This window comes from Halichoerus grypus, chromosome 9 (assembly GCF_964656455.1).
Source record: "Halichoerus grypus chromosome 9, mHalGry1.hap1.1, whole genome shotgun sequence".
In the NCBI taxonomy this organism is placed as follows: Eukaryota; Metazoa; Chordata; class Mammalia; order Carnivora; family Phocidae; genus Halichoerus; species Halichoerus grypus.
This window is the reverse complement of record NC_135720.1, coordinates 10,073,122-10,098,764: the sequence shown is the minus strand read 5'-3', so window position 1 is coordinate 10,098,764 and position 25,643 is coordinate 10,073,122. Positions and strand designations below refer to the sequence as shown.

Sequence of the window (25,643 nt, the reverse complement as noted above, 5' to 3'; positions counted from 1 at the left end):
TTCTACTGAGAGTCTCCTGGACAGAGTTGCCCAGATAGAGTTGGAGTGGACACCCTGTCGCGTGTGACACACTCGCATCCTGTGTAGGGCCAGGGCAGGGGCGGTCTCTCCTCCGGCCCCTCTGTCCAAGCCCCTGCGTCCCACCCCCACTCTCAGCACGTCCCAGGGCAGGGAGCTTCCTGCAGGGACCTCTCTGCTCCTGCCATTTCTTCTGGTCCAGGGTGCACGGAAAGCACGGTGTTGGCATTATCATGGTCCGGTAGTTCAGCGGCCATCCTCCACCCGAAAATGACAGGTCATCTGAGTTAGGACTCTAACGGAAAAGCTGGGACGTATGGTCGCCATGCCTCAGTAATCACTTAGGTCATGAAAGAGCCAGTCTTTAGGGCAGAGGAATCCTGGCTTTCTTCCCTGCGGTTCACACACTAGCCTGAAGCTTTTGGCTTCCTGGAATTTTAAATCAAATTCAAAATCACTCGGCAGAAACTTTGAAATGCCGCCATTCTCCTGACAAGCTCTTGCACCTTCTCAACAGTGGATGGGTATGTTGGGCTGTTTACACTGTGCATTGAAACCTGTACTTTTAACTGCAGATTCCCAGGTTCTGTGTCTATAATTGGATGTCTCGGGGTGGTCTGGGAGGCCCCGAGTTTAGAATAATGACACTGATTTTGTCACAGAGGAGCTGTAGAGGCTTCAGGCAAGACGGTGCTATTTGGGGACATCCCTGCAGAGACGGGAGGCTTGCAGGGGGAAGCCAGCTGGATTCCTTAGCGACTGTCCTCTCCTTGGTCCCTGAGCTTCACCTGCCTCCTAACCCCCAGAAAGTCTGAAAGCTACCATTCTCAGATAAGAAAGCAGACAGGTATAAAAATGAGCCTGTGGAGTCTCCGATGACACCAAGAGCCACCTTTGCAATTTACAAATATGTATGTGGAGTTCTCCCCTCATCAGCCTTTCTCTCTGGCTTTGAGCTTTTCCTTCCAGTTTCTCTTGTTATGGGTACCCCCTTTGTCCCTGGGTTCATTTATTTAAATTCCCTCCTTCCAGGGGCTCCTGGGTGGCTCAGTTGGTTAAGCATCTGCCTTTGGCTCAGGTCATGATCCCAGGGTCCTGGGATCAAGCCCCGCATCGGGCTCCCTGCTCAGTGGGGAGCCTGCTTCTCCCTCTCCTTTTTCCTCTTCCCCTGCTTATGCACTAGCTTTCTCTCTCTCTCTCTCTCTCTCGCTGTCAAATAAATGAATAAAATCTTTTTTTTTTTTAATTCCCTCCTTCCAGATCATATTGGCAGATTCATCATTATGTGCAATCAGCAAGAAGGGGGCTTTTCAGACACTGGAGGTCTCTTATAGGGAAATGACAGTCTTAAGAGTTTTATGAAATCATTGTTTTTCCCCATTCTAGAGTTGTGAGCGGAAGTTATTTCTGAATCCACTTTTTTCTCTATTTGTCTCTAGGAAATGTGCTTATCCTTGCCCTGTAGTGGTACTTTTATTACTAAGTATGTGATTAAGGAACAAATCATACAATTAATGGTGTTTATGTCCCTGCCTATAAATGAAAAATACATTTATTTTACAGTGACTCATATGAAAAGGAAAAAGATCATTTTTATTACAACCCTTACAACCTCCATCCCTCACAAAGCTACTCTGTTATTATTTCAGACATGTGAGTCATTGGCTCAGATTATTTCATTTTATGATCATTTGCCCTAACTATCTATTACCGAAATGCATTGCAATCAAGATTCGGCAATGTAAAATAATAGGTTCACTTTGTGATTTCTGAGACATAGAAACATCTTTTGGTGGAATATAGCATCCCAGAGGCAAGGCTGCCTCCCCCCTCCTGTATGAACTTCCTCGCGTGCCTCGTTTCTCTGTAAAGAATAGTGAATCTGGTGTTTATGCATCCACACGTACAGGACAGAACACAAATATCAAACATAGTTTCTATTGGGTCAGAGGTCATGAGCTACAATTAACAGGATTGTTTTTCTGTATGTGCATCCATCTGCAGGCAAAAAATTAAAAGATGACTCAAATTGTTTTGATATGGGAAAAGATTCTCTACTTTTTGTTCCAAAGGCCACCTGGTTTTAATGTCTCTGCCACATCTTGTTAATGTTTTATTTTGTTTTGTTTTTCTTTTTAAGTAAAGCTAATCTTCCCCCCAAAGAATGTCCTGTGGAGAGGCAGAGAGACCTGGCTACCCAGTAATGAAATCCAGATTTCCTCTTTGAAATGTTTCAGAAATTAATGTGGCCCAAAGAGTTTTGTCCCAGGAATCAGTTGTATGTCACATTCTAACCTGTGAGCCGGTCTCTACATACGAATGCAGAATTAATGACAGAACTGATTCTGGGATGTCAGTATCTGTTTGATGGTAAATAATGTTGTCAGAATTAGTGACAAAACACCCTGATTGCATAGGCTCGGGTAACAGCACCAGACAACAGCTCTGCCCTTCATCAATAAACACCAAAACACAACTCATTATTTTCAATAAAGATTTGAGAAGATTGCTGGTAGAAGTGAAAACATTCCTTGTAGAGGTGCCTGGGTGGCTCGGTTGAGCATCTGACTGACTTTTGATTTCAGCTCAGGTCATGATCTCAGGGTCATGGGATCAAGCCCCGCATCGGGCTCCATGCTGAGCATGGAGTTTGCTTGGTATTCTCTCTCCCTCTTCCTCTGCCCCTCCTTCTCTCTCTCCCTCTTTTAAAGATTTTATTCATTTATTTGAGAGAGAGAGAGACAGAGATAGCAACAGAGAGCACGACCGGCGAGGAGAAGGAGAAGCAGGCTCCCTGCTGAGCAGTGAGGCTCGATCTCAGGATCCTGGAATCATGACCTGAGCCAAAGGCAGACACTTAACCGACTGAGCCACCCAGGCACCCCTTTCTCAGAAAGAAAGGAAGGGAGGGAGGGAGGGAGGGAGAACATCCCTTCTAACCTTTTGGCAATGCTACATTTTCTAATTTTTACCTGGAAGGACCTCTCTTTACCTCTGACATACAACAAGGTGACAGTCTGTGGTAGGTATTCAGTCACCACAAGCCAGAGCCTACCGGCCCCCACTGACGTGCACCGTGGGGAGGAGGGCCCTGGGACGGCTTTTCATCAGGTTAGCATTTCTTTGGTCTGGTGCTAAATTAGCTCATTTCTTTCATGCTATGAAAACGCATGCTTTTGGATTCTTAGTTTTTTTCCCCTCCTGTCACTTTCCCATTGAGCTTTATGAAGACTGAGATGCTCGTAGCCTGTTTTCCACAGGCCCTGGGTTGTATGTAGGTCACAATTCTTCGGATAGAGAGAGGACTCCATTTGGTGTTTATGTCTTTGGCAGCTGCACCATCATCTTGTATCAAATCCAGGCCCTCGGGGGAAGGAGTCTTCCTCCTCACAGATGGCACTCGGAATTGGAGATCCCAGCTACAGTTGCTCAGAAATGTGAAGGAGCCATTTTCAAGTTGTCTGAGCCCAGGCTAAGAATTTTCTTTGCTGCTTGCTGCGCTTGGGCTATGAAGCTGTGCTGGTCGCCGTGGATTGGCTGGGATTTCCCGTTAGTCTTGCCTCCCTCCCGAGGGAGGTCTAGTGATCCCTGTTTCGGACAGGGTCTGCTGATTGCCTTGTCTTTACCAGAAGGACTGCAGATGTTCTCCGCTCTCTCCGCTCTCTCTCTGCAGTTGGAAGGTGCACTGATCTCATCGTGTGCTTAGGGGCGTGAATTCTGCTGCTTCTTATAAAGAGTGTTGTCCAAGATTTCAGAGAGAAACTAGACATTGTTCTTTGTCGCACAGAGGCTGGTCAAGAGCACCTAGTATTGTCCAAAGTTGTACCAACATAAGGAACTTTATCTGCAAGGACTTCAGGGCATGGAGGGGTTGCAGGTTCTAGTTAATGCTCACAGGATGTGTACATATTGCACACTGGACTCAGCGAACTGGGGAGAATCTCCTCCTTCTCTTGGCCAGGGAAGCGTCCTGGACAATGTAGATCCTCAGCACCTGCTTGGAGGAAGTTACTTGCAACTCCCTTAAGCTCGTACCTAGCAGGCTTAGAAGACAGGGAAAGGAGTTCTAGACACAGGACACACTGTTGAGGTGGACAGTGTGGCTGATCTGATTTTCCTCCTCTTTTCCATGTTATTATAAAATTCGGTTGAATGAGGCCCATTCATTTAGTCACTCAGCAAGTATTTTCTAAACACCTGCCCTGCGTGAGGCATTGTGCTGGGTGTTGCGAAGGACACAACAGTGAGCGGGGCCAAGTGCTGCCCTCCAGGACCTCCAGTCCAGTTGGGTGCATGGGGTGTGTCCCAACAGCCACAAGTACCACGGAGAGGAGCAAGCAAAACAGTACGGAGGTTCAGAGGAAGAAGCCATCACTTCTGTGGGGCGGGGCGGGAGGGGGGGTGAGCCAAGATAAACTTTTCACAGAGTCATTATAGGATCTTGAACGTTGGGTCTGAGGGAATTCCAGACACCAGGGCTGGGTGAGCAAGTGCCTGTTGGGGAAGGCCGAGAGGTCATGGATGCCTGAGTAGGAACATGAACTTAACTTAGCAGGAAAAGGGGAGTCATTGCAGGCTTTGGGGCTGAGGCGCATGGCCTAGAGCTGGGAGCTTGTTTGGGAAAATTGAAAGGGGCCTGGCCTGCAGAGATCTGGCCCCCAGGAGGGAGAAGCCCAGGGATATAGTGCTTGGGAGTTACTCCATGAGGTGCCTGCAAGAATGGAATGGGGCAAAGTGAGGTGGGAGGATGGGCCTCGGGCAGGAGGAAGGCTGTCTCCTCTCTATTTAGGAAGAGGGAGGGACAATGCGGTGCCCACAGGGCAGTGCACTGAGGTTCCCATAGGGGCTTCTGAGGAACTCACAGACTCAGGGACAGAGAGCCAGGTTTAAATATCTGGTGGGCCTGGGGCGCCTGGGTGGCTCAGTCGTTAAGTGTCTGCCTTCGGCTCAGGTCATGGTCCCAGGGTCCTGGGATCGAGCCCCACATCTGGCTCCCTGCTCAGTGGGAAGCCTGCTTCTCCCTCTCCCACTCCCCCTGCTTGTGTTCCCTCTCTCGCTATGTCTGTCTCTCTGTCAAAAAAAAAAAAAAAAAATCTGGTGGGCCTGAAAGTGCAAAGCCACCTTGCAACAGCATTTCCCCGTCCCGCTTCCTGCCCCTTATCCCTTCGTCCTCTCTTCTCCAGCCGCCAGTGGCTAGAAACTGCACCAGACCAGCTGGGGAGGCCTAACTCAAAACCAAGTTAGAAGTTTCCACCAATTACCTGGGGTTGTTACACTTCTAATTACTTAAACAAGACTGTTGGCTGCTTAAAGTGACCAAAGGACTTCCTGTCACCTTCTCCTCATGACTGGAAAAGTCAGGGGACCTGCCTGAGTTTTTTACCCAGGAGCAGGGATAAGACCAGAAAAATTTGTATTTCAGATTCTCGAAGGGTTCGTCTGTGTTGGACAAGAAGCCCTGGCAGGTCATAGGCATTCACTTGTCAGCCGGACTCTTCCTGGTCTTCCTCTCCTGGACAGGGTCTGAACTAATCCACACTCAGCACAAATAACCTAAACCACAACGTATTGTCTGTGGGATGAGAATGTGCCGGGGGAAAGAACACTCAAGTTAAAGACATTGCTCTCTGATTTTCGATGTCACATGTTAGCAAACTAGGGCAGTGGGCATCCTTGGTGATGGGGAGGTGAGGAGAGGCAGGTGGAGGTGAGGGGAGGCCTCTGGAGCTATCAGCCTGGAGAAGCAGGTGGCCCTTAAAGATAACAGCCCCACGTGCCGTGCGCTTGGGACAACGAGAAACCGTTTAGGACGTGGCTTACTCATTAGCAAGATGCGCCCTGTGGGACTTGGAGCAGGCAGACTTTGAGGTCAACCATGTGACATTTCAGACCTAAAAGGGAAAGACGAATATGCCGTAACCTGAGATCTACTAACCCACCTTCACAGGGGGTTTCCAGCAACACTGAAGTTGCCTTCATCCTTGGAGAAGCCAAATGAAGCTAAATAATTCACAGCTCACGACACCCATAGTGGATCCCATCCTACTGCCTGGTCTGTCCCGTCATATTGTTCAGCTCTGCCCTGGGTGCTGCTGCATAATGACTCTTCCAACTGTTTCCTATCCAAACTCCTGAATAATGAGAAAGAGGAGAAAGCTTGGCCTGGAATTTAAATTCTGGGAAATCATCTTCTACATAATCATTTCCCTAATCATTTTATAAAATACATATACACAGACACATACACACATATATGGTCCACCTAGAGTAGAGTCTTGTAGACTAAAAAAAATATTTTAGGGTTACTGATTCAAAGGACATGCACCCTGATATGTATAGCAGCATTATCAACAATAGCCAAATTATGGAAAGAGCCCAAATGTCCATTGACAGATGAATGGATAAAGAAGATGTGGTATATATACATACACATACACATACATACGATGGACTATTACTCAGGCATCAAAAAGAATGAAATCTTGCCATTTGCAACGATGTGGATGGAGCTAGAGGGTATCACGCTAAATGAAATAAGTCAGAGAAAAACACATACTATATGATTTCACTCATATGTGGGTTTTAAGAAACAAAACAGATGAACATAGGGGAAAGGGGAAGGGGGAAAAAAAGAGAGAGGGAAGCAAACCATAAGAGACTCTTAGTGATAGGGAACAAACTGCAGGTTGATGGAGGGAGGTGGGTGGGGGATGGGCTAGATGGGGGATAGGCATTAAGGAGGGCACTTGTTGTGATGAGCACTGGGTGTTGTATGTAAGTGATGAATCACTGAATTCTACATCTGAAACCAGCTTTACCATATATGTTAACTAACTAGAATTTAAATAAAAACTTGAAAAGAAAAAAAATATTTTAAGGCTAATATAAATAGAGATCTATCAGTACCACGGTCAATTTTATGCCTTTGATATGGACTGTGTTTATTCCTGATTGTGGTACCCTATCACATTTTCAAGACTTAATATGGTGGAGGTTGTTTTTTATATGACAATAAGTGTAGCAAAGATAATGTCATATTTTATGACACAAATACTTCTTAATGACCCTCTAGAGGTTGAGTTCCTTGCTCTTAACTCCAGGTTGATATCACAGTCAGAGATTTAATCAACAGACTTGCAGCAATTGATTTTTATTACCAGCTCTTCATAGAAGCTCCACATCACAGTCCAAATGTGCCAAACTTAACATAATAGACACGCCTGAGAGGCACCTATCCCCAGAGCCCACTGCACCACACCACACCATGAGCTGGGATTCAACCCCATATGGACATTTGGATTCCGAGTTTGATTCAGTAGTAAATGTGATTTTGATTGTCACTTTATATCAAGTCCCTGGGTGGGGCCATCATTTTAAAATCTTCTAATTGTCTAAATCTTGTTCCCTTTACAAATCCAGGATTAGACATTAAATGCCATTTGCCAGATTGTGGTGTCCCCAGTCTCTTAAATGTTTGTTTATTCAACTTGAAGCTTTTCACACTTTTTAGGAAAACTGGAAGCCCATTAAAGGGTATTAATTATGTTAGTATTTGCCAGAAAACACTCGAGGAAAGCAATGGTTTTTTTTTTTTTTTAATACAGAGCAAAATCAGTTGGATTAAAAAAGTCCTTTCCATAATTTAACTGAATACTTTCACAAAGCAGATGTCTTTAGGTTAGACAGCCTTATATTCCCTTTTTCCACAGCAAGTTCTTTATGTCTACTGGCTCTCTTTGCCAAATTTGCTTTCCTACAAGAAACTCTGAGAATGTTCATAAAGGCTCTAAGTGTCTGGGAGTTTGGGCAGGGTCATAATGATGCAGGAATGACAATGAACAGTTTTTCACGATTTCCCATGAGTCCCATGAAGGAAAGTCACAACCGACAACCCAACGAGTAAAGTGTGATGTGATATCGGTGATGGTCGTTTTGTTCTGTTTTTGCAGGTGTGGGAGAGATGAAAGAGATGTTAGGTCATATATTTTTGTCTCTCTAAATCAGCTGATGCTCCTGGAGACCACAGGCCTAGTCATGTTGGGGGTCACTCCTCCACCTTCTTAACGTTGTTGGAAATTCTCTGGGTTCCTTCAGAACAGAGAACTCAGGAGAGGCCTTTGGTCTTTCAGGTAACTGTAACCATCCCACAGAGACCTGTCCAATTCACCAGGCCTCTAGAAGACCAGATGTTCTCACAGGCCTGGGGCTGGCCTCAGCAAAGGGGATCATGCCCTGTGGTCCTAGAGACCTGGACTCTTGCCAAGATCCCCTTGCTTGATAAGATCAGTGACCTCACCACCTCCTCTGCAAACCCTGCACAGGAATGGGGTGCTGGTCCCTAACATGCTCAGGATGGAGCCCCCTGCTCACCTCCTTGTCTTGAGCAGATCTTTCCTCTCCAGCTCCCTCTCTTTCTTTCGTCTTGAGTGTCTGCACGAGTATCACTCGATGGGGTGGACCATCTAGGAGGTGGTTTCCATTTCAGCTATGACAATTCTGTGATTCCATGTTGTGTTCCTTGATGCCCACTTTGTGACTGACCGTGGCGACAACAAACTGACCATGGTCATTGCAGATCCCACCCCCACTCAGCTCCAGGCATCGAGCTAGTTCTCACTCTGCTTCTCGCCACCTGCATGGAATCAAGGGTCCATGACTGTAGGCCAGGGTGTGGTGCTTGAAGCTGCCCCAGAGCCCGACTGGTATAGACGTTAGTCCCCCTGACTCATCCCGGTCCTCGCTGCATGCCAGCTCCCAGGACTGAAGGACTGGGAGGAGGTTTCATAGAATTGAGTTGGGCATGTTCTTCAGCTGGTAGCTCACATGCCTTCTGGAAAGCAGAAGTGTATTATACCCCAGCTGCCTAAATTCCTTTAAGCCTCTTCAGACAGGCTTGCAAGTTCATTTCCATAGCTCATTAACCTCTTTTGGATAGAGTAGCTCCAAAAGATTGAAAAATGGTTTCTTGCCTTTGAAGGGTGAATTTGCGGTTCTCAGCTTTTTTTATGCCATGAAGGTATTCGATTCAGGAAGGAGAGGTTGGGTCTGGTTAAGATGGCTTGAAGCTGGTGTCTTCTTTTATTATGCAGTTCCAGGGAAGGGCGGGAAGATCACACAGATTGACGAGCTGCATTGACTGCAGAGGGTCCAAGCTCTGCACGTCCTATGTTGATTGCAGAGCATGGTGATTGTCACTTGCCTGCCACTGTCTTTCCCGAGGAGCACCGTGGGAGCAGAGGGCCTGGGTTATTGAGGCTGGGAAGGGAGGGTTCAGTTGTCCTCAAGAGAGAACTGCAGTCCTCCCCAAATGTAAATGCTTAACATAGATGAATTTTTAATGGAAATCAATTTTGCTCCTCCAACAAGGCTTTGGCTTCTTGGAAAATATAGACCGTTCACTGTTGATTACTGACATTATATTTCCTTTTCTCCCCCTCTCCCCGCACCCCCCCTCATTCCAACCTGTTGGCAGCTGTCCGTACCTAGCAGTGAAAATCACCCCCGCCATCCCCGTGGTTGGTGGCATCCTCTTCTTCTTTGTGATGGGGACCCTGCTGCGCACCAGCTTCAGTGACCCGGGAGTCCTTCCGAGAGCCACGCCCGATGAAGCCGCCGACCTGGAGAGACAAATAGGTAACCCCGAAGGGCTGCCCTTCCCCTCGGGTCCCTTCCCACGGGGGCTTGGCCGCCGTGTGGGAGGCGGGCCAAGGTGCCCATGCAGGAGGGGCAGGCAGGGCGCTGGACAGTGATGCGTAACCCGGGAGGCGTCCGGGAAGTCCTCGTTCCCTCGGCGGCAGGACGGCCTGAGTAGGAGGTGGGATGTGAAGTGGTTGGAGGTAAGGCCAAGGGCCAGCGGTGCCATCAAACAGAGGTGCCGCCATCACCACGCTCTGGGTCCTGATGTTTCTTTGAAACCCAAGCCCGTCTGAGAAGTAGTCTCTGTCCTGAAAGACCCATCGTTGTAGGCGGCTGCTCTCTGTTCCCTTTATAATCATCATACTTACTGCTGGTTTCCATGCCAGAAACCTGGGGAGGTTACATCTTCCCCTGCTGTCTCGTTTATCCAGCCTAGGACCCAGAAACTTCCTTTATTAAGGCAACAAAGATATATATTCGTGATATATATGGAGATGAATAGCTTTCGTTTTCCTTAGATATTGGAACCCTGTACTGAAATGTAAAAAGTTTACAGCGACCCATTTTAAACATATTAGAACAAATCCTAATCCCTCACAGGGCAAACTTTAAAAGTTCTATTTTTAGTTAAAAAGAGAGCTTTTTCTTGCTCTTGAAAGTTTGCACTTGTGAACATGTAGCCTTGCAGTGACACGATGATGATCTGACAAGCGTGGCAGAGGGCTTGTGGTGACTCTGTGTGAACGTAAAGCTTAGCTGTTCCGCCTACTCCGTGGGCTTCTCTTCCCAGCCTCACTCAGCCAAAAGGCCCCCGCTTTCCGGTGTCACGAGATAGAAGTGTGGGTCTTGAAAGGAAGCATGTGCTGTGGGCTGCCATCCCCAGGTACCAAAGCATGGCTGTGTCCTCTGGGCATCTGCCTCCATCCTTCGTCCTGGCCATGCAGAAGGGGAGCAGTAAAGGAGTCCATGATGGGAGTGTATGGCGGTGGTCTGCTGGCCGCAGCCTTCTTGTGTCCTGAGGCAGGCAGGCAGAGGAAGGAAGAATCAGCAGTGGAGAGACAGTCTGTCTCGTATCCAGTGCATCTTGGGATTTCAAGACATTAATTATATGTTAATTCATAATTTAAAGCCTTACATTTATAACATGTGAATCATTTGTAAAGGCCATCCAGGGCTATCACTGAATTGATCATACCCAAGCAAGTTTGGGAAGAAGACTTTATTATTACATCCATTTTGCAAATAAGGAAACAGAGCCCCAAAGAGGTTAAATGGGAGAAAGTGGCAGAGCCAGAGCCCTGAACCCAGGTCTCCTGGGTCTCAGCCTTTATTCTTTCCAGGGTGTCATGTCATGGGGAAGAGACAGGCCCAGTTTCCTTCAGAAACAGAACTGGGCCTGTGGAAACTTCATAGCCTGTACCCACATCACCTTAGCACACAGCTTAAAAATCTTCTACTCAAGTGGTACGTAGAGAACCCAGCTCTTTACACTGGCTTTGAAGCATTTTCCTGCTGTGATCCTATTTTCTATCCCACCTCTTGGTTAGTGCAAGGAGCATCTGCAAAATCAGCAAGATTAGGAACCGGGGATGATAAAGAGTGCCATTGGAATTCTCTATTATAAATGCAAATTCTAAGAGGTACAGAGTTTCTGTTCATCCTTGTTAATATTGAGGAAGTTGAGTGATCCACTAAAGTGGTTTTTTTTTTTTTTTTTTTTTGGCTTTGTGTTGATAACCTAAGAGTGGTTTTTTCAACATGAGTATTTTTAAAACCGGCTCTGCCCCATGCCCCCAGAGACTCAGAATCTGTGAAAGTACTAGATGGGATAAAGGATGAAACCAAATCTTGTTTCAAATGAGGGAGAGTAGAGGGTCTTTAGAGATGGGACCGCATGGCAGACGTGAGTTGCTGTGCACATCCCTTCCCCAAGAGGCAACAAGAAAACTGGACAAAGTAGTCACAATCATTTCATGGCTCTAGAATTCAACTGTACTGCGGGGCAGTTATTCATGAAAATCTAGTGGACTTTGGGTAAGAATAGTGGGTGTCTATGACAGTCTCACTTGGGGCTGCTCCAATGTCCACCTGAATTCCAGAGGTGAGGCAGTTCTACCTGGACAGAGCAGACTCTGAAAACCAGCAGCTTATCTGTCTGAGGGGCTAATTTGCTTTGGAGTGAAGTATGGGAAAAAATCAGTAACTGAAACTTTCACCTTAAGAAACTAGAAAAAGGCAAACTAAACTCAAAGGAAGCCATAGTAAGACCATATTAACAAGAGTGGAGGGATGCCTGGGTGGCTCAGTCAGTTAAGTATCGGCCTTCGGCTCAGATCATGATCCCCAGGGTCCTGGGATTGAGCCCCTTGTCAGTCCTCAGTTGGGCTCCTTGCTGAGTGGGGAGCCTGCTTTTCCCTCTACCTGCTGCCCCCGCCCCCCCCTTGTGGGCTCTCTGTCTCTCTTTGACAAATAAATAAATAAAATCTTTAAAAGAAAAAAAAAAGATGAGAGTGGAAATCAATGAAATAGAATACAGAAAACAACAGAGAAAATCAGTGAGACCCAAAGTTAGTTCTTTTAGAAGATTAACAAAATTGACAAATCTTTAACTATATTATTTGCCACCCCTTCCAAAAAAAGACACAGAGAATATACAAATTACCAAAATCATGAATGAAAGCAGAGGCATCACCATTGACCCTAAGGTATTAAAAGGATTTTAACTTTGTGCCACAAATTAGACAACTTAGATGAATGGACAAATTCTTAGCAGGCCACAGTTACCAAAAGAATGACTCAAAAAGAAATAGGAAAGCTGAAGAAACCCATAACAAATAAAGAAATCGGCTGTCCATATGTAGAAAGATGAATTTGAATCCTTACCTCACACCATACACACAATTTAATTCTAAATGGATTATAGACCTCAATTTAAGAGCTAAAACTCTAAAACTTCTAAAGAGAGCGTAGAGACAATTTTCATGACCTTGGGTTAGGCAAAGAGTTCTCACATAGGAGTGCCTGGGTGGCTCAGTCAATTAAGGGGCCAACTCTTGATTTCAGCTTAGACCATGATCTCAGGGTCCTGGAATTGAGCCCTGCTGAACTCTGTGCTCTGCACAGAATCAGCTTGAGTATTCTCTCTCTCTCCTTTTCCCTCTGCCCCTCCCCCTCCACTCATGCTTACACACACTCTCTCTAAAATAAATAAATCTTAAAAAAAAAAAAGAGTTCTTATATAGACATTAAATGCATGATCTGTAGAAAGAAAAAGATAATAAATTGGAGTTTATCAAATTAAAAACTTCTGTGCTTCAAAAGATACCATTTAGAAAACAGAAAGATAAGCCACAGACTGGGAAAAAGTATTTGCACATCATATATCTGATAGAAGTATCTTGTACTTGTATCTAGAATATATTAAGATCTCTTAGAACTCAATAATAAGACAAACAACCCATTATAAATGAGTAAAGGATTTGAACAGACATTTTTCCAAAGAAGATATATGAATGGCCAATGAACACATGAAAAGACAGAAATGCAAATCAAAACCACAATGACGTACCACTTCACACCCACTAGAATGGCTCTAATCCAAAAGACTGACAATAACAAATATCGGTGAAGATATGGAGAAATTGGAATCCTCATGCATTACTGGTGGTGATGTAGAATGGTGCAACCACTTTGGAAAGCACCTCCCCAAAATTCCTCAAGAAGCTAAGCATAGATTACCATATAACCCAGCAAGTCTGTTTCTGGGTATATATCCAAGAGAAATGAAAACCTATGTCTCTTATGTGCATTGTACTTAATACCCCCAAACTGGAAACAACCCAAATGTCCATCAGTGGGCAAACTGATAAACAACACATGGTATATCCACAAGGTGGAATACCATTAAGTGATAAAAAGGAGCCCAGTGTTGACACATGCTATAACACGGATAAATGGTAAAAACACACTAAGCGAAAGAAGCCAGATCAGAAGGCTACCTATTGTGTAGTTCCATGTGTATGAAATGTCCAGAAAGGGCAAATCTGTAGAGACAGAAAGCAGACAAGTGATTGCCTGGGGTGGGGGCAGGAGTGAGGGTCGCCGCACGTGGACGTGAGAGAACTTGCTGGAATGGTGAAAAGGGTCTAAGAGTGGATTGGGGTGCAGTACATTTCTTAAAGGTCATGTTATTGCATACCTCCAGAGGATAACTGCTAGGTTTGTAAGTTATAGCACAATAAACTGTCCAAAAAAGAGAAGAGGAAGGGGAGAGGAGGAAGATGGAGCAGAAGAAGGGCCCACTCATCTCTAGTTGTATGGTGTTAGGCTAGTTTTAAAATGGGAATAATGACACATACCCTATAAGGTTCTTCTCAGGATCGGCTCAGTAAACGATTGGGGTTTTTGTGTTTTTAAAAAGAAAAATTCTTCTTTTCCCACCCAGTTCTCTCCTCGCCTTCCACATACATAGATTATCATAAAAGAATTCTCCACCTGCCACGTGATAGGAATAAATGGCAGAGCTGGTCTAATTCTTTATTAGGAGTGCTCCCCTGTATTGCTTGGCTGTGGAGAATACGATTATGTTTCAAAGAAATCTTAGCACATTTGTTTTGTGCTCTCTGACTGAAGACGGAAAAATGAAAATTAGATTTGGAAACTTATTATTAGTTATTAATTCTAATTATCTGTAGGAGGTCTCTCCTTATAGAAGTCCATGGTAGGCACTTGAAACCGGCCATCTGAGTAACTGAGTGAAGCTGTGCCAAGGGTGGGACCAGCTTGCCTGTCCTCGGACTTCTGGAGGGGAGTAGGTGGTGAGGAGGAGGAGGAGGCTCCATGTCTCAGAGTCTGTTACAGTCTCTTGAAATGCCTTACCCTTCTTTTTTTTCTGAAAGACCTTTCCTGGTTCGTTACATTGCAGCTAAAAAAAAACATCCAAGAATGGCAGTTGGGGTGTAGGGAGGTCTCGCTGGGGTCAGTGGAGTCCTGCTTGAAAATGTGACAACTTGGAAAACTCGTTTTTTCGGTTGACTCAGGGATGATAAGACACTAAGCAACTGCTTTGGGGCTAGAAAGCAATGATGAGCCAGTGCATTATAAATCACAGGATCAAAGCATTTCAAGTAGGGATAGACCTTTCCAGGAATCACGATGGGGGAAAGCGGCGGGTCTGCCTCTCTGCTTTCCATTATGTGTATTGTCTCTTTCCACCCCTCAACCGTCCAGAGGACCCCAGGAGAGGGAGTCCAGGAGGAGCCGAAATGGGAACTCAGCTTGTCGGGCTCCCAAAGCGAGACTGGTTACTTAGGAAACTCTCTCCCTGTGTCACAGTAACCCTGACACCACAGAGTTCTTAGGCATGACACCAAAGGCAGGATCCATAAAAGAAAAAATGATAAATTGATCAAAGATCAAATGGTTGCTTGGTGAGGGTGGAATCAGATCAAAGGAAGCAGGGTGGTCTTCAAAAAACTCTGCGGCAGGGACAGAATCTGAAGAATTATTGCTTCACTCTGCACCTTTTACTAGGCAATTAGAGTAGGTGGGACACGGTGGCCACGCGAATCTCCCTTTTCTCTCTGCCTCCTTCTGTCTCTGTCTCCCTCTGTCTCTTTCTCCCTCTCCTTTCCTCTCTTCCTCTTCCGTCTCCTCCTCTCTCCCTTCCTCCTCCTCTTTCTTATCCTCCTCCTCTCCCTCCCCGACCTTCTCCCCCTCCTCCTCTCCCCCCTCCTTCCCCTATTTCTCTCTCTCTCTCTTCTCCTCCCCCCACTTCCCTCCTTCTCTTCCTCTTCTTCTCTTTCATCCCCTACCCCCCACTCTTTTGGTCAGACTCTCATCAACAACTTTTCTTGAAGTACCCCAGGACCGATCACCATTTCTAAGATGAAAGTTTATCTTTCATTATTTCCCAAATTAGTCCTTGAACTGGACATCCTCTAGATGAGATGTGTAGGAAGCAGGGCAGTTTCCTGAACCTGAGGAAACACTGGCCGACCAGCCTGGTTTGTGCACCATCCCGCATAGCATGATTCCTGGGAAGAGTTCCATGGGAACAGGATGTTTTCATCCACTAACTTGACTTGCTGGAGTTTTTTTCCCTAGAGACATCTTAATTCTGTGTTTAAGAGTAGAAACATTTTAATTGGAATTTTAACAACACTGATGGATTTTTGTTGAAGAAAATACTTTCTGAGAATACTCTAAGCCAATTGAAGACCTTAATCAATGTTCTCTATTGTAAAGCTACACTACTTCCAATTTTCTCCCATTTCTGTTTTCATTTTACTAAAATTATCTTAATTGGAGTAATTTTTTTCTGCATAAAATTTATAACTAAGAGTTTTTTCTCGATCAGGTTTTTTGTTTGTTTGTTTTTACATCATGGAAGTTGCCATTAGGAATTTTCTTACAGAACTATGACTTCTACTAAGATAGATTTCCCTGATGATTTAATTTTTTGAAGTCAATACTGGTTTCTTTCTGTGTTGGTTATTTCGACTGGTAATATTCACCATAAAATTGCTTTAAAATGTGATGGTTTCCTTTATTTTTGGCCTCAGGATGCGTCTGCTGTCTGTGATGGATCTGTGGTTAAAACTTCCTGACACTTGGAGTCACTTTGGGTAATGCACACTAGATGCCCACAGTGTAGAAAATCCAGAAAGAGAAGGCGCAGGATCATTGGAGGTTAATTTGATTGGCTTTTGCCAGTTTTCTTTGCAGAAGGCGGTTTTTTCTGCCCCTTTCCCCCAAATCCTGTTTGCATCTCCCTGCTCACCTCCGAAATCACCCCCGTGTATCCTCTGTGTAATTGTTATCTGCCGTGGATATTTCAGCTTTTCGTTAACACTCAGCCAGACCCAGGAACTCTGTTCGGACTTGAACTACACCTGCCTGCGTGGAACTCCTTCTGCCTCTGCCATCCTCTCTCCCCTGCTGCTTGCTTCCTCCCCCGTTCGTTTCCTGTTTTATTCACAGGAAAGCCAGGGCTCAGAAAGGAAAGTGATTGGCCAGAGGTCACTTGGCCAGAGCTGGGAACGCAGGCCCATCTGCCATCACCCCCATGTGCTTTTAACCACTGCCCACCACCTCATTGCCCTGGGGAGCGGGCCCCGAGCAAGAGATTTCTGGTCTTACTGGAGCAGGTAGCACTTGCCATTTCCCCTAAGTTATTTTCTCTCCCCCAGACTGTCAACATCATCTAGCTTTCCCATCCCGTTGGCTGACTCCTCCATCACCCGTGGCCTAGAAATAAAGAGCCGTGTCCAGCACGTCATGTCTACAGGGCCTGCTTCTCAAATCCTGGGCCCAGTTCGGTGGAGAGAGTAGAACGGCAGGGGAATCCACACACTCTAACGCCCCTCTTGAAACTGCCTGCGGATCCAGGGGCCTTTTGTCCACTGGGACTCTGGCTGATGTCCCTTGATGCTCGTGAATGAGTTAAGGGGAGGGGGGAGCAGCGTGTCCCACCATGTCTGAAATACAGTCTGGAAGAGACAAGGCATTTAAAGAAAATGGCATCTGAGGACTAAAACAAAAAGTAGATTCCTTGTTTGAGGGAAAATGCTAGAATCATCTAGTGTGTACGGATGCCAGGGAAGGGTAGGCAGTGATTCTCCCACACCAACACAGGGTGGCAACTCAGAATGTCAAAATTCCTGAGCGTCTCTTTAAAAAAAAAAAAAATCCAGCCTGGGAGAGCTGGGAACCAGATGTCACAATTCAAAATTGTGGTATTTGGGGAAATACCACAAGATTTTGAAGGCTCTAGTTCTGAGGGAAGGAAGGAGCTGGAGATTTTTGTTTTTCCGAAGGATTTGGGAGGTTGGGTGTTTTTCATCCAGGATGTTCATTGAAGCCTATATTATTTCTTCTTCCTGTAGAAATGGGAACTTGTGGAATGTACCATGTGTTGGACCCGAAGCCAGTTTCGGATGTAAATGCATTCGCTTGTTTGTGAGGTTAGGACAATTTTCTGTGATGGTTGGAGTGGAGAATTATAATGACAGAGAAAAGCACCAGCAATTCCCCTCCTCTGGGGGTGCACTTTACAGAACTGCCTTCACTGTCCTCCAGATGGGTGACCAGTGGTATTTTCCTCCTTTTTATGGGAAGAGAAACTGAGCCAAGGGGTGCTATTTCACTGTCTGAGATCACACTTTCTTGTCCCCGCTGCCGAATCTCAATTCCTAAATCCACATAGGTATTTTGGTGACCTCTGTACTTCCCATCCTGAAGCCGCTGGATGTCTCTTTTAATATAATAAGTCTTAATAAGTTGAAGGCTTGACTTACGTAAGTGTACATATGTACAGATTTGGAATCTCTTCTAGAGAATTAATGAGAGAATTAATGAACCCTCCCTGAAAGCAAAGGTATCACTTCATTGCAGATGAGGGGAAATGACTCTACCTCTCTCACCACATGAATGTCACATTCTTCAGAGTCTGTTAAATCAGCAAAATGATGGCACAGAGCAATATTGACATGCTTTGCCAGAAGGAAGGGAGGGAGGGAGGGAGGGAGGAAGGGAGGAAGGAAGGAAGGAAGGAAGGAAGGAAGGAAGGAAGGAAGGAAGGAAGGAAGGAAGGAGAAGAAGAAACATACTGTAATTACAATCCGTTCTCATATACAAGGCTGTGAAAGGGGGGTAGGATAATGAAGAAACCAGGGTGAGGAACAGGTCAACTGCGAGACAGCGGAGGAAGCCAGAAGCCATAAGGAGGGGAAGGAAAGGCTCAAGTGGCACCAAAGGGATGGAAAAATTGGGACCACCTGGTTTAAGAACATGGCCAGAGGAAAGAACAAGGGTCTGGCATGTGTTCGTGGAAATTAGAGACCCGCCCTTCCCCAGCCAGGGGCTACTGAGATGCACAGATCCCTTCAGTGAAAGAGCTTGGCGAACCCACCTCCCAGACTTCAAGTAGGCTGGTCCTCAGCAATGCTCTGAGTCATAGAACATTCCAGCTTAAAGGAACCTCAGCAATCATGGAGATCATCCTGGACATCTCCTTCAGTTTGCAGACAAGTAAACTGGGGCTCAGAGAGAAACAGGTGCAAATACCTATCGATTGGCTTTTTTGCTTCTGAAACCCATCCCTAAATCCTTGCTACACAAAGAGCGGTCCATGGAGGAGCAACATCAACATCTCCTGGGAGCTTATTAGAAATGCAGAAAGTCAGGCCCCACTTCACGTACTGCCTCCGAATCTGCATTTTTAACAAGACCCTTGAAAGCCAAGAAGCACAGCCCTGATGCCTCTCACTCTCACCCAGGGACCAGAGACCAGCCTGTACCGAGCCTCTCCACCAGTCAGCATTGGCTCCCTCTCCTGAGAAGCTCCCAGGACTGTCAGGATTTCAGGAGTTTGGCTAACTACAAATGCATTTACTTTGAGCGTTCGGTGTGGTAGCCTCCTTGCAGTGCCTGTGAGTGACATCTTTTCCCTTATTATTACTTATTAATGATAACTGTATGATAAATATCTTATCTTTTGATAGCGCTTTACAGACTCCAAAGTCTCTATACATTTTTATTATCAGTGAAGTGTATGGTTATGAGCCCAAGCTGAGCCTGCATCCCAGCTCTTCCACTAGCTATGTGACCCTGAGAAGTGTTTTAGCTTCTCTGAGCCTTGATTTTAGTGCATATAAAATAGACCCACTGAGTGCAAAGATCCATTCCAGTGTTATCATCCTATGAGTCTAGAAATAAATCCTTCCTCCTCCTTGGCTTGACCATGAACATCCAGGAACCTGAATATTCTAGAAGGTTATTTAGCCTGTTCAACTACTTAAACAAGAAGAAGGACATATTCTGGGAATAATTTTAGAACGCAAAGCTGCACGCACACCCGCGTAAATTCAACAAGTCAACTGTAGGTGCCTCGAAGTAAGAGATAAATGACTCATTGGAATGTTACTATCATTATTCCTTAAACTGGCGTCCTTGAGAGGATAAAGCAAAATGATGGAACAATGGCTCTTCCGAATGAGGGAATGAGTCAATCAGTCAATAGGTTTTAGGGGGAAGTCAAGGGTGAGGCACTTCATCCAAGAATGGGCAGGGCGTGTTTGGCAAAACAGGCTCCGGACCAGCAAGGCGGCCTCGCTGGTGAGTGTGCAGGGTGTGAGGAGGAGGGGAGTACGAGAATGGCTTTTCAGGAAAGAAATCCCGCTGGAGGAGGTTAATCAGAAGAGTGGGCAGGCTCTTTGTGCCTGGAAGTGGGAGGCGTTTTCTTATTGCAAGTGTAGAGTAGCATGAAAGGCAGCCCAGGAATAAAAGGAAACAAAGCAGCCAGTGAGGAGAGAGGAAATGGACCAGGGCGAGGGGGCGGGCGGAGGCCCAGACTGGGAGGAACTGGAGGCTGAGCAGGTGCAGGGTCAGCAAAGGATTACGGCCCCGCTGGGCAGGAGAGAAGACTGAGAGAACGTGCTATGGTCAAAGAAGCCATAGGCGCTCCCTGAAGTTTTCCTGGGAAGAGCTTTTCTCTTTTTTTTCTTCTTTTCTTCTTCTTCTTTTTTTTTTTTTAACAGTCTAGGGAGCCATCCCACATTCTGCTTCATAAAGTATCTGTATGTTTTGAGTGTTTTGTGGCTGGAGTCTACGCTAGGGATCCGACTTAACCGAGAGCCACTTGCTAAATAACCTACTCTTAGTGTCTCTGCTTATCCCTCATCTGGCCTGGACACCCCTATGTCATTTATATGCTTGCATGCTCTGTGATATCAATGGGGTTTGCGATTCAATGAAACCTTGCCGCAATAATCACCTTCTGAAACTTTGTTATAATCAAACCAACTCACTGTTGGCTTTCCAAGTGACCTTTCTCCCTCCTCCTTTAGAATCTAATGCTGTAGAGTAGGGATTAACAGTTTTGGGGGTGGTGCATGTGTGCTCTATCTCCCTTCCCTTCTGTGCCCTGGAAAACTCAAGACTAAGTAAGCTATGGGAGGTAGATAAACTGTGATTTTGTGTTTCTGGTAGACATTTGCTGTGTTGTCCAGAATTCGAGGTGGGCATGAGAACTCACTTGCTGCCAGCACTCAGAGGGTAGAAGGCATATGGTGGGACAATGGGGGCCCCTCTAAGTGAGGGCTCTTCCTGCCATCATGTTCGGTAAGGGAAAAATTCCTCACATTTTTTCATTTATCCAAATTTACCTTCCGAGGTCCCCAAAAGAAAAATCTAACTTACAGAAGTGGACAGAAGTGAAGGCCATTTATTTGGAGGCTGTAGATTAACACTGTTTAGGAGAAAAGTGCGAGTGGATGAGTGTCATATTACATACCATCAAAATTTGGAGTGCACTCTTTAAAAAATCTCTTTGTTTTCTTCTAAGGATGGAAACTTGAAATCCAAGGGTCCTTGAGTGAGTGATGGATGGGTTGCTCCTTATGCTCAAGAGAAAGCAATAGAGTAGAAGTGGACTAAAGCTCTCCGTGGCTCTCACACAGCTAAAAGTAACACACTTGGAGCAATGCAGAGTAGCACAGGGGCGCCCGGGTCACTCAGTTGGGGATGCGTCCGACTCTTGATTTCAGCTCAGGTCATGATCTCAGGATCGTGAGATCGAGCCCCATGTTTGGCTCCGTGCTCAGCTCAGAGTCTGCTTGAGATTTTCTCCCTCTCCATCTCTGCCTCCCCTACTCTAAAATCAATCAATACAATCTTTAAAAAAAAATACTGAGCAGCACATCCAATAGAAATATAATACAAGCCAAATGTGTAATTGTAAATTTTCCATTAGTGACATTTAAAAAAATGAAAAGGAACAGGTAAAGTTAATTTTAATAATACATTTGCTTTAACCCAGTGTATCCAAAATATTATCATTTCAACGTGTATTCAATATTAAAAAGTACTAATGAAATATTTTACATTCCTTTTTTTAAAAAATTTTTGGTATTGAATCTTACTGGTGTTACTTTGTATTCACAGCACATTCAGTGTGGACTACTCACATGCAGTGTGGACTGCTCACATGCAGTGTAGACTGCTCACATTCAGTGTGGACTGCTCACATGCAGTGTGGACTATTTACATGCAGTGTGGACTGCTCACGTGCAGTGTGGACTGCTCACAGTCAGTGTGGACTGCTCACATGCAGTGTGGACTGCTCACATTCAGTGTGGACTGCTCACATGCAGTGTGGGACTGCTCACATTCAGTGTGGACTGCTCACATGCAGTGTGGACTCTTCACATGCAGTGTGGACTGCTCACATGCAGTGTGGACTGCTCACATTCAGTGTGACTGCTCACATGCAGTGTGGACTACTCACATGCAGTGTGGACTGCTCACATTCAGTGTGGACTATTCACATTCAGTGTGGACCGCTCACATGCAGTGTGGACTGCTCACACTCCAAGTACTCACACGTGTCTAGTGGCTAGCATATTGGGCAGCACAGATTTAAAGGACATAGAACTGGACCTAAATAGTTGTTAGAATCTCTCAGAGTTAATTGGGATTGTTTATCTTGCTTCAGATCGCTTCAGAGAAAAGCTTGGGAGAATGGCTTTTAACTTCATCATTTCTTTGAAGAACCTCACACATTCGTTCATTTTTCACGTATTCAACATATACTTGAGTGCTTACTCAGTACGAGGCACTACAGTAATGCAAATTATACTCTTAGCAGAGTTATTTTTGTTTCTGTCAAGGTAATTGTAAAGTTGTAAATGACGAAATCATCTGGAATACCTAAACAGAATCGTTTTTGTTTTTAATGACATTAGTGTTTTCAATATGGTCAGATTCTGTGCCACTGAGGAGGCCACAGGCTCTTACAGCTGCACATACGCTAGAATCACCTGGAGGTTCTGTTCAGACAGATGGCGGGGCCCCCCTCTAGAGTGTCCGAGTCAGGGGGCTGGGGCGAGCCTGCTACCCTGCATGACGCAGACTTGCCTTCCTGTGCGTCACGGGACAAGTTTGCCTTTCACCTCCTGTCAAAGGATTGCTGATGCTTGAACCAGCGGGAGCTGCCGTCTGTCCCCCACAACGTGGGATTGCCCTCCCCATGTACATCTGTCCAGGGTTCCTCCAGAGCCAGAAATCCTAGCAGGAGGACACATGGGGCATCTGTTTTACAAGATGTAGGTCTTCGACACTCCCTCCACTCGGGTATGATGGGTCCGTTTGGGAGGCTGAGAGCTGACCGGGCCAGGTGTCAGTGAGGCAGGGACTTTCTGACTGGATCTGGCAACCATGAGATGGTTGATGACATGGTTGATCTAGAATTTTGCAAACACCCAGAGGAAAGGCCCACTCGGAATGGTGGCCTCTGATCCTTAACGAGTTTCTTTTTCAGCTCGTGTCACTTTTCCGTGGTTCAGGCCCACCTTACTGAACTCGGAATGTTGTCTGCGTGTCGTCTGGAAGGACAGCACATCCTCTTGCCAAGTCAGAGAGCTTTTATCTAATTATTATTACAGATTCCACCCAAAGGGTGTGCAGTTCTCTGTAGTAGACTGGAATTCTAGGCTTTTCAAGCCAGCAAGGGAAGTGTGGGCATTTGGGATGGGGCCGCCCCCTGTTCTCCACTCTGCACAGAGAGGTTTATTAAGTGTAACAAGGGTGCCTTTCCTTGACTTCCTCACCTTGGGCAGGAGTGGGTCAGGGTCTTGGTCACTGTGCGCTACAGAAGCCCCACCCAGTGACCGGCGCTCCACGGGAAGTGCCGGTGGGAAGGATGGTCTTTTCTTCCCACTCCTTATTTAGTTATCATCTTGGCAGGAAAGACCTGTGGCAGACTAGGAAACAGTGGCCAGGCATCCTGTTTACCTGTGCCTTAAACAACTCAACATCAATTTTATTTATTTAGAGAGAGAGCACAAGTCGGGGGGTGAGGGGGCAGAGGGAGAGGGAAAGGGAGAATCTGAAGCAGGCTCCATGCTCGGTGTGGAGCCAGACGGGGGCTCGATCTCACGACCCTGAGATCATGACCTGCGCCGAAATCAAGAGTCAGACGCTTAACCCACTGAGCCACCCAGGTGCCCCTCGACATCCATTTCAGATCACTGATGCACCTTCCTCACTGCCGCTTCCATTCTAGAAAAAAGACATGTTTTCTCTTAGATTTGGATGACGAGGTTTTGCTGTCTTCTATGATATTAATCCCATGGATACCAACCAAAAGGTCAAGTTCTTAGAGACGAACACAGATATGAAACCAGTCACGAACAGATGGCCTGTGTAATTGTGTTTGATGTTGTCGGGGGCGGGGGGGGCTCTCTGACTCCCCCAGCCCCTCCTGTGGTGGGACAAACTTGGACTTGGTGACTAGACTTCTGTGTTTTTCTCTCAACCAGCACAGGATGTTTCAAACATTTATGTGGCTATTTTTCATCTTGTGATGACATACCCCAGACATTTGATGAAAAATATTCCTGGCTCGCTGTTTAGTTAGAAAATTAATCATTATCAATTAATCAATCTATTTTAAGCACAGCACTGTCTTAAGTACCGTGGAAGAATCAGAAGAAATTGTTGGCTGGCAGGCACCAATGAAACCACTGAAGCGGTTTTTTTTTCTTTTTTTAACAACAGAAATTTATTTTTTCACAGTTCTGGAGGCTATGAAGCCCAAGATCTAGGTGTTACCAGGTTTAGTTTCTCCTGAGGCGTCTCTCCTTGGCTTGCGAACAGCCAAGAAGGCTGTTGTTGTTGTTGTTAAACAGGAACATCAACACTGACCCAGGGTTGACAGTCTGTGCACTATGGACATTTTGGGGCCAGAGAATTCTTTGTGCGGTGGGGGTGGGGGATGTCCTGTGTTCGCAAGATGCTTAGCAGCATCCCGCCCCTTAACCCTCTAGATGCCACCCCCCATGTTTAGCACCCCCTACCCCGATCAGATTGTCTCCTGACAGTGCCAAGTGCTCCGGGGGAGTGGCAAAAGTCACCCCGGGTTGAGAACCCCAGATGTAACGTAACCTGAATTTGGGAGGATGGAGGAAACCACGAGCTGAGGAGAGAATCAAGAGAGATTTTCTGGGGAAAACAAATCTGAGCTGGATTTCAGAAGACAGGAGGACATGAATTGACTGAGGAGATGGTGGGGTGGAGGGGCAGAGAGTAGAAGGGAGGTGTTCTTTCAGAAACGAATGACGGGAAAGGGAAATAGAGGGACCCGAACTAGATTTCTTTGACTGGCCTGGGTGGTGTACACAGAGTAAGGAGTAATAAATAATGGATTTAGTTAGCAGCAGGTAATCCCTGCTCAGGCCGGAGAGCAGCCGCAGGGAAGACTGAGCATGGCCAACAGGTGTCTAGCACAGATTGTTTTCATGTGTGCCGCATGCTAATTCACTTCTCCTAGTAGAAGTACTTCTCAGGTGCTGTGATTATTTTACCATTTTGCAGCTGGAGAAACTGAGGCTTGAAGGGGACCAGTAACTTCCCAAAGTCTCTCAGCTAGCAAATAGCAGAGCCACGAGTTAAGCCCCGCCTGGTGGCTGAGCCCACACATATACCCACTGGGCAGGGGGCATGGGTTCCTTGAGGCGGAGCCAGGTGATGGCATTCTCCTCACCACTGGGCAGGGGTGGGTCTGGAATCCAGGGGGTCAAGCAAGGTTTGAAAGGAATAAAAACATTTGCCCTCATTTGCGAAAACATCAGGAATTTGTATGAAGAGTCAAAAAGGTTCTCCGATTTCAAAGGAAAGCTGAAGAGGTGAAAGATGAAGAGTCCTAAGCAAAGAGGTCAGTTCCTTCGGCCCTAAGGATAGGGACAGTGGGTGCCAGGCTGCTAATGGGCTTTGAGCAGGAGGTGACAGCTGAGGCCTTCGGGCAGGCCTGGGCTTGGCAGAAGGTGTTGGGAGGAGAAGGTTGCCCCGGAGGGAGAACGGGCCAAGGGTGGCCCAGGTGGGTTCCAGGTGAGCTAAAGCCAGCAAGAGGTGGGGGGGTGGGGGAGCCAAAAGGAAAATTGAGCGGTGGGAGGCTTGAATTAGAGAGGAGGCTGGTTTGTGTCAGGGAACTG

General features: G+C 46.1%; 1 protein-coding gene across 2 annotated transcripts in view; it reads left to right on the top strand.

Moving 5' to 3' along the window:
• ZDHHC14 (zDHHC palmitoyltransferase 14) overlaps positions 1-25,643 on the top strand; it is a 265,569-nt gene that overhangs the window by 148,712 nt on the left and 91,214 nt on the right. For both annotated transcript variants that reach the window (XM_078054521.1, XM_078054520.1), the window contains exon 2: positions 9,491-9,651. In XM_078054521.1, coding sequence (XP_077910647.1) covers positions 9,491-9,651 — 161 coding nt within the window. The remainder of the gene's footprint in view (positions 1-9,490; positions 9,652-25,643) is intronic.